The sequence below is a fragment of the Camelina sativa genome, chromosome 14 (assembly GCF_000633955.1).
Source record: "Camelina sativa cultivar DH55 chromosome 14, Cs, whole genome shotgun sequence".
NCBI lineage: Eukaryota > Viridiplantae > Streptophyta > Magnoliopsida > Brassicales > Brassicaceae > Camelina > Camelina sativa.
The window spans coordinates 25,130,384-25,138,943 of record NC_025698.1 but is presented as its reverse complement, the minus strand read 5'-3'; the positions used below and the strand labels follow the sequence as shown (position 1 = coordinate 25,138,943).

Below are 8,560 nucleotides of genomic sequence, written 5' to 3'. Positions count from 1 at the left end.
CTCTCTGCCAGATGAGTCTCTACGGTCGGAGTCTCCTCTTGAACTACATATTGTAAGTTTGCTATATTTCTCCTATCTTTGTTATTATTCTGATGTCAAAGTTCATACAAAATTACAAATCTACTCAGGGCTGCATCGATTGCTTAGTTTATTGTGTACTGTAGCTTATTCTATGTAAACACTAGACTCATGCTGATGGGTCCAGTTCCAAACACATATCATAAATTGTTTATCTAACCTTGGGATTTCAACACAGAATATAGAACTAGTGGCTAATTCTATTGCTACATTGTCCGAGACTCTGCAAATATAAGATAGTGAGAATAAGTTTGTAGACAACCACTGGCTCTATGTTATACTATCCAATTGTCTTCATGTTTGATAATTATCTATATTTGCAGGCAACAACAATGATGGATACCTTCATGAGGCTTGCCAAGTCAAACACTAAAAAGAATTTAGAGACGTGTGGTATTCTTGCTGGCTCACTAGTAAGTCGTATTTTAATTTAAAAATGCGATATTGACATTAAGCTCATGAAAATGAATCAGCAATAATGATCTGTGAATCACTTGTTTGCAGAAAAACAGAAAATTTTACATTACAGCTCTCATCATACCAAAGCAGGAATCAACATCTGACTCGGTAAGCACAGATTCTTGTTTTTGTATTTCAACTTAATTTCTTCATATGCACATTCTCACTTATTTCTCGGTCTTTCTCAGTGTCAAGCCACAAACGAAGAGGAGATATTTGAAGTACAGGACAAGCAATCCCTTTTCCCACTTGGATGGATTCATGTGAGTAAATATGAATTTAGCTCTAACTGCTGTCTTCTTGAAGATCAGTCTTTGTTATCTGTTAATATCATTTTCTCGGTTAATTGGTCTCATGATATAATTGTTTCTTTACTAACTTGCTAATCACTATCTCCATTCCCTCAGACGCATCCGACACAGTCTTGTTTCATGTCATCCATTGATGTTCACACACACTATTCCTACCAGGTACGGACGAAACCTTTTTAAAGAATTTGAAAAAGACTTTTACATATATCAACAATGGGTTTACACTCCTTCCTCATAAAGAAGTCATAAACCCTAAACCTTCAATTACAATGTTTTCAGATTATGTTGCCGGAAGCTGTGGCAATTGTTATGGCGCCACAAGACTCTTCAAGGTATAGTAGACAGACAAAAGACCAAAAATTCATATCAGTTCATAAATTGATTCGAGAAACCCTAAAAGGATTATGTTTTTTTTATAGGAATCACGGAATATTCCGGCTGACAACGCCGGGAGGAATGACGGTGATAAGAAATTGTGACCGGCGTGGGTTTCACGCGCATAGTTCACCGGCAGACGGAGGACCAATTTACAATACGTGTAAGGATGTTTACATGAACCCTAATCTCAAGTTTGATGTCATTGATCTCCGATAGCATCAGTTGTGCGTTTGAACATGAAACTATCTATGTTCTCTACGATTGTAATAATTCCGTGTATGTTTATATCCCGATTTTAAATATTATTTACGTTTGTTTTCCATGTACAATTTTTTATGTTAGCATGTGTATTCATGTAAAACTGAAAATAAACCAAGACATAATACAATTATACTGTATAATAATTTGTACCATTGTTGTCATTTTTGTCACTAATCACTGTCCAGTTCAAAGTGTATAATGCATGTTTTTAACAAAATCATTTCAACATTAATAGCAAGATAAACTGCAACATCCCTCATGGTATCCATGGAGAGCTCTCTTCCACTGGAATCAATCTTTATCACTCCCCCTTTGGTTCCGAAGACATCATGTCTCGGTAGATTTCTAAGAATCCATTCGCAGCTTACGTTTTGGGCGAATGCGATCCGAGATGCTTCCTCTGGAAAAGCTTAATATACTTGCAGATTCAAGGGGCAATGGAGGATACGCAGTAAAACAGCTACTTTTGCTTAATATACTCTTAGTTGCCTAGCGTTGAAAGTTTCATCAGGCATCTCGTTAACCAAAAACATACAGTTGAGGCAGAGGTTGGACTTGGCCTGGTTCCGTTCTTTATGAATGTTGGGCTCTTACCATGCAACCAAAGGCAAAGTGCAAGAAACAGAGGACCTGAAGAAGAAGAATAGCAATAAGAAGTAAATGGGGGACATGTCATGTCAAATTTTCTAAAACCAAAGTTTTATCAAATTACTTAAATAAGAATGGTTCAAGTTAGACTTGGCTTTTCAACTACCATTTAACATATGTCTAATGTTGGTCATACCTTATTCCATTAATAAACTTATTTATTTTAAATCAGCTTTAAGATGTTAAAATATAGGTGTGCACCAATCCCTGGTGTGTATATATAGATTTTGTATGACATTGGTGTTACCCACATCTTACTTATCTCTGACTTGAAAGTTAAAGAGTCTTTTATTTCAACAAAACTGGATAATATATAATGAGCATTTCATATGTAATGATAGGTTCTCTGAGATGGATGTGAACCATTTTAGTCTGATTGTGTCATCTCATCTGTCATTGAGATTGTGTCCAATTCGAAATATTGAAGCAACCTAAAAAAGTTGTAGTAACACTAAAAAAAATGTGTACAAAGTTCGAGAAAAACTCACACAACAATTTGCAGACACAATCAAACGAGGAAACATAACTGATAAACTCTGAACATCTCATATCATCTACTTCTTGTTCTTCTTCTTCTTCGTCTTATCTTTCGAATGGCGTAAGATCGATCCTAACCCAAATGTTGATGGACCGTTGAGGACTGGAATGATGGAAAAGCTTCCTCCTCCTTCACCTTTCTTTCCTGCGTGCTTTTGCGGTCTGAACTGATACGCATTGCAGCAAGAGGACCGAGAAGAGGGCCTATGGTTGTTAACATCTCTCAGCATTGCTCTCTTAGAATTAGTAACCGAACCTGTAGAGTTGCTTCTAGTGAGCCGAGGAAACGAACAGATCAGACTCTTCTTTATGTCGCAGTTTAGGCTCGAGCTTCTCTTGAAACTCCAAAACGACTTTGATGACTTCTCTGCTTCTGAGTCAGAGTTTGCTCCGCTCGCTCGCCCGTTGGTTTCCTTCTCGCTGTGTTTTGTGGGTAACGGTTGTGGCAGGGGAGGGGATGGAGAAAGGGAGGAGGTAATGGGAGGGAGTTCATACTTGTAGAGACGTTTTGGTACAGTGGAAGCTGCGGTTACATGGAAAGGAAGGATCATGCCGTCTGCAAAGATCTCATCCGCTGGTGAGGAATCTCCTGGATCAAAGTTGTTTGAGATATGGAACTCAAAGTCTGGGTTTGATGAATCTAGAAGAGTTTCGTCTCTTCGGATGAGGCCGGATGGTTCTACTACGGGTGGTGGTGCTATCTCGGATTGGCCAAGATCACTTGAGAACGAAATCCGCTGGTGACTTGAATCCGTGCAGATCATAGTGAGAAAACCAAACAACAACAAAAAAAGTCAAAGCGAGTGAAAATGATCTCCTTCAATGTCAAAACTTTTTCTTTTAGAAGATGAATATATCTTTTAGAAGTTTGAGTGCAAATGATCATAATGTTTTTAGAAGTTCAAATAAAACTCCTAAGTTGGTGGGAAGAAGTTGAAGTTTCGAATAAAATAATGGAAGGCGTAATCTGTCTAAAGATTGTGGTAAGCCACTCACGTCTATAAGGAGCAATTGCTTACATATATGTCATAATATCTTAAATGTATTTTCACAGGGTTTGAATAAGTATGTTACCGTTACTATTGAGGGATCACTGTATCAAGTTAAGGATTAACACAAACTCAGCCCAATCTCATACTGAATTATCTAGATGCAAGATATCTAACTTTGTGAGAAAAATTAAGCAATAACTTACCTCAAAGAAGAAGATAAGTTCTCCAGAAATGCGAGGTCAGGCTTTGCTCGTTGCTGGTGTTCGGTCAACCGTAGGTGATTTAAGGATATCTTACATAGATTCTTGTCTGGAAACCTGTGAACCCATCAAACAACATAGGATAGCACAAATATTATTGGTAATCATATTTAGATATTGTTTCAAACCTCTGGCCAAAACAACACAAACTAATGCAACAGGAAAACAAAATAAGTCCATGAATAAGAAGCTTCTCTAAGGATTTTTCAGATCATTCATTATCAGTATTAGCATGTTTGCTTAATCCAGAAAAAAAAAAAAAAAAAAAANAAAAAAAAACAGCAACAAATAGAGTTTGCTTTTGTTGAGAAAGCAAGGGCCTAAACACTAAACTTCAGTGATGATAATCAAGTAATCTGGATATCCAACAAAGAAACCATCTTAACCTCAGAGATGTGAGTAGAAGGTTGTCCAGTCCTCAACAGACATTGCCCGATCTACCGTTGGTGAAACAAGCAGCATGTCATTCTTGACATTAAGGAACCGAGCCGTGAAACATACTCGAGAACAAGAAGTTTCTTATGTAAAGAAATCTTAGCCATCAATATACCCGGCAACAATAGGAGTAGACTATATGGGACAAAGATTGAAGAAACCTTTAAAAAAAAGTGAAGCGAACTGCATCATTAAACAGCTAGAGATTACAATTATACTGGAGATGAATATGATGTTTACTAAACACTAAACATTATCTGCTTGAAATTGTGTTTCTTCATGGACGGGAACATTGATAAAACTTGAGAATGTCTCAAAGTAGAACAAAGAACAGAGAGAGAGAGAGAGAGACAATGAAGCAACTAGCATTACTATATAAGCAAAAAAACATTACAATTAGTGAATGAATGATGGGATTACCAATTTTTTTTTACCAGTAATCCACTTTACAACAAACAAGAAACCATAACATATCCCGGTTATCTTCACAGGACATTGCTAAAACTTGAGAATGTCTCAAAGCTGAAACAAGAGTTGAACACAAAGTAAAGACCTTTATCACGTATCCTGAGCTCCTCCAGGGCCATTGTATAAATCAATTGTTACTTCTTCATTCAACCACAATCCTGGAAAAATCGTCTGCCAAAAAAAAAACAAAAAGATAGAGATTAGTAAATCCAACAAAAGCATCAAACTTTGGAATTGAAAGTAACAAAAAGGAAGAAGATACTTTACATTCAATTTCTTCTGAACAAGCCTAGGTCTCTTCTTAGGTCTCCTGGAAGGTTTTTTCCCAAAGGCAATGGAGAAATCTTGTTCAATCTCTTCTCTCGACAAAGGAATTGAGAATTTCAATTTCAGTTTCTCATCATCATTCTCCGAAGAGATGGTGCTTCTCTTCACCCCAATTTCGTTATTCCTACGAAGAGAAGAGTCAATCGCCGGCGATTCGTCTCCTCCAGGTGGTTCACTACACGCAGCTCTCCTCGTCCTCAGATTCCACGGCCTAGCCGCCGCAACTACCTCACCGTTCTTCGCTCCGGATCTGTTGTTGTTGTTGTTGGGTGCGTGATCGGGAGACGAAGAAGAAGGAGATGGTTGGTGATGTGGTGAATTTGATGATGAGGGTAGATTGACGCATCTGAGGTATCTCTGTTGACCCCAACGAAGATGAGGTAAAGGGAAGTTGTGGAGACGTTTGGATCTTTCAGGAGGAGGCTCCATTGTTGTTGTTAGCTTTTTCTCCTTTCTTCTTCTTCTTCTTCTTCTTCGTCTTCTTTGTCTCGTCGGCCTTCGAGAGAGAGAGAGAGAGAGAGAGCAGTTCAAAGTTGTTTCGTATTTATTCTCAATGAGTTTATTTTGTTTTCCCTTTTTTTTTTTTTTTTTGTTCTAATGGTGTGCGAATTATTTGGTGGTAGCGTTTTATATATAGGAGGGAAGGACAAGTAGACTTCTTAAGCAAAAAGGAAATTAAACATCAAATAACAACTTTCAACTTGTTAAAAGGAAAACAACAAAAAAACACAATAAGAAACAATGCTTAAAGGTTAAAAAACAATTAAAAAAAATGGGAAAATTAAAATAATATGATGCATTGCAATCTTTTCTATTTTTATTTGGTTCCTCACTTATGTTATTATGACCATAAAATACAAAAAAATAGTAATAATTGTTTTAAGTTTTAACAATAAAAATATTTACAATGGCATGAATCATATATGTGAGACATGTTGGATTTAAGCTTAACTTTGGGATACTTGGGCTAGATATGTTGTTTTTACCAATAACACCAAATTTGAAACGGTTTTGTTTAGATGGAATTGAAGAAATGAAAATAAAGATAGTGATCTAAATTTTAAAAAAATTATGTATAGATGTATGTGGTTGATTATAATGTTTGATGTTTATAAAAATCTCTTTCATGCTTTGTTTTCACGTATCCCTTTCTGATTCCATGCAACATAGATTTATTCTTTGTTTTCACATATCTGTTTCTGATTCCATGAATTAAGTCCAAAATTAATTTCTAAAATATTGACGCTAATATCTATTTCAACATATGATTTAGAATGTAATTTAATAAATTTTAGTTTTAGATGTAGTAGCTTAGTCTTTAATAGTTTTTGATGTGATTGATACATCCAAACTCCAATTTCCATTTCATAAAAATCTAATTTTTTTTGGATGCAATTCATTTTTCCATCAAATATATCCAAAATGTTACATGAAATCATTAAGGCCCACTAATCTCTACAAAAGCCCATAAAAAGCCTTTTTCTTCTTCATCCCTCTTTCACCTTCTTCCATTGGTTCGCCGAGATCGCGAGTTTCACGACGCCGATCAGCTTCAAAAACCCTCGGAATCTCATCTCTGCAACTCCCAAATTCATGTCATCTTCCAATTCCCAATCACAGCTCTAATCCCTATTCAACCACAGTTTCTGCAAAACCACCAGAATCGATGTCGTCGTCTTCCACTTCTATAATGGACAACTTGTTCCAACGGAGTCTCGAGGATCTGATCAAAGGCTTTCGTCTCCAGCTTCTCGGTGAATCCAATTTCATTTCCAGAGCTCTAGAAGAGATCCGCCGCGAGATCAAAGTCACAGATCTCTCAACTAAATCCACCGCTCTTCACAAGCTCTCTTACCTCGCCGCACTTCACGGCGTAGATATGTCGTGGGCGGCGTTTCACGCCGTCGAAGTTGTTTCCTCTCCACGATTCCAACACAAGAGGATCGGTTACCAAGCAATCACTCAATCGTTCCATGAACAGACCTCGGTTCTGCTTCTGATTACTAACCAGGTTCGAAAAGATTTGAATAGTGCTAATGAATACGAGGTTAGTCTAGCTTTGGAATGTTTGTCTAGGATTGGAACTCATGACTTAGCTAGGGATTTGACTCCTGAAGTGTTTACACTCTTGGGTAGTAGTAAAGCTTTCGTTAAGAAGAAAGCAATTGGCGTGGTTTTGAGGGTGTTCGAGAAGTATCCTGATGCTGTTAAGGTATGTTTTAAGCGTCTTGTCGAGAATCTTGAAAGCTCTGATCCGCAGATTCTGTCTGCTGTTGTTGGAGTGTTCTGTGAGCTTGCCACAAGAGATCCTGGATCATGTCTTCCTTTAGCTCCTGAGTTATATAAAGTATTGGTTGATTCAAGGAACAATTGGGTTCTGATTAAGGTTCTAAAAATATTTGCTAAGTTGGCCTCGGTTGAGCCGAGATTGGGTAAGAAAGTGGCTGAGCCGATCTGTGAGCATATGAGGAGGACTGTGGCAAAGTCTCTGGTGTTTGAGTGTATTAGAACTGTGGTGAGTAGCTTGAGTGATCACGAAGCAGCTGTGAAACTTGCGGTTGCAAAGATCCGGGAGTTTCTGGTGGAAGATGATCCGAATCTCAAGTATCTTGGTCTTAACGCCTTGTCGATTGTTGCTCCAAAGCATTTGTGGGCAGTTTTGGAGAACAAAGAAGCTGTTGTCAAGGCTCTGAGCGATGAGGATCCAAATGTGAAACTCGAGGCATTGCATCTCTTGATGGCGATGGTGAATGAAGATAATGTGTTGGATATATCCAGGATTCTTATGAATTATGCACTCAAATCAGACCCATTGTTCTGCAACGAGATTATATTTTCTGTCTTATCAGCATGCTCCAGGAATGCATATGAGATCATAGTTGACTTTGATTGGTATGTGTCTCTTCTTGGTGAGATGGCTAGAATCCCACATTGTCAAAGAGGGGAAGAGATTGAGCATCAGTTGATCGATATCGGTATGAGGGTTAGAGATGCTAGACCGCAACTAGTCCGTGTTTCTTGGGCACTTCTCATTGATCCTGCACTGCTCGGAAACTTGTTCTTGCACCCGATATTATCTGCAGCTGCGTGGGTGTCAGGGGAATACGTTGAGTTCTGTAAGAATCCATATGAAACTGTGGAGGCACTTCTGCAACCACGCACTGGTCTCTTGCCCCCCTCCATAAGAGCTGTCTACATACATTCAGCTTTCAAAGTTCTTGTCTTCTGTCTCAGGTCTTACTTCTCGGCCGAGGAATCCACTTTGTCATTCTCGGCTCAGGAGTTTAGTTCTGCCTCGTCATCCATGAATGCTTTCACATATGAATCTATATTGAATCTGGTGAATGTGATTGAGCTTGGTTTGGTGCCGTTATCTGGAACCCATGATGTAGAAGTGCAGGAGAGA

The 8,560-nt window shown here is 38.1% G+C and overlaps 4 protein-coding genes across 5 annotated transcripts in view; 2 read left to right on the top strand and 2 right to left on the bottom strand.

The window, feature by feature from the left end:
* Window positions 1-1,648, top strand: part of LOC104743966 (AMSH-like ubiquitin thioesterase 1) — a 4,515-nt gene extending 2,867 nt beyond the window's left edge. Inside the window, exons 8-14 of the mRNA XM_010464993.2 lie at window positions 8-52; window positions 402-491; window positions 583-645; window positions 726-800; window positions 945-1,007; window positions 1,128-1,180; window positions 1,268-1,648. Coding sequence (XP_010463295.1) covers window positions 8-52; window positions 402-491; window positions 583-645; window positions 726-800; window positions 945-1,007; window positions 1,128-1,180; window positions 1,268-1,442 — 564 coding nt within the window. The 3' untranslated portion in view covers window positions 1,443-1,648. The remainder of the gene's footprint in view (window positions 1-7; window positions 53-401; window positions 492-582; window positions 646-725; window positions 801-944; window positions 1,008-1,127; window positions 1,181-1,267) is intronic.
* Window positions 2,539-3,838, bottom strand: LOC104742403. Its single transcript, XM_010463404.2, has one exon. The coding sequence runs from the start codon at window positions 3,434-3,436 to the stop codon at window positions 2,690-2,692; it is 747 nt and encodes a 248-aa protein (XP_010461706.1). The 5' UTR covers window positions 3,437-3,838; the 3' UTR covers window positions 2,539-2,689.
* Window positions 4,705-5,739, bottom strand: LOC104742402. Its single transcript, XM_010463403.2, has 2 exons — window positions 5,095-5,739; window positions 4,705-4,998 (listed from the first exon to the last, which is right to left on the bottom strand). The coding sequence occupies exons 1-2, from the start codon at window positions 5,581-5,583 to the stop codon at window positions 4,918-4,920; spliced, it is 570 nt and encodes a 189-aa protein (XP_010461705.1). The 5' UTR covers window positions 5,584-5,739; the 3' UTR covers window positions 4,705-4,917.
* LOC104742400 (AP-3 complex subunit delta-like) overlaps window positions 6,536-8,560 on the top strand; it is a 10,277-nt gene continuing 8,252 nt past the window's right edge. The window contains exon 1 of one of the 2 annotated variants that reach the window (XM_010463400.2): window positions 6,536-8,104. In XM_010463400.2, coding sequence (XP_010461702.1) covers window positions 6,821-8,104 — 1,284 coding nt within the window. In that variant the 5' untranslated portion in view covers window positions 6,536-6,820. Of the gene's footprint in view, window positions 8,555-8,560 lie in introns of both variants that reach the window. The other variant, XM_019235753.1, reaches the window with a different exon arrangement.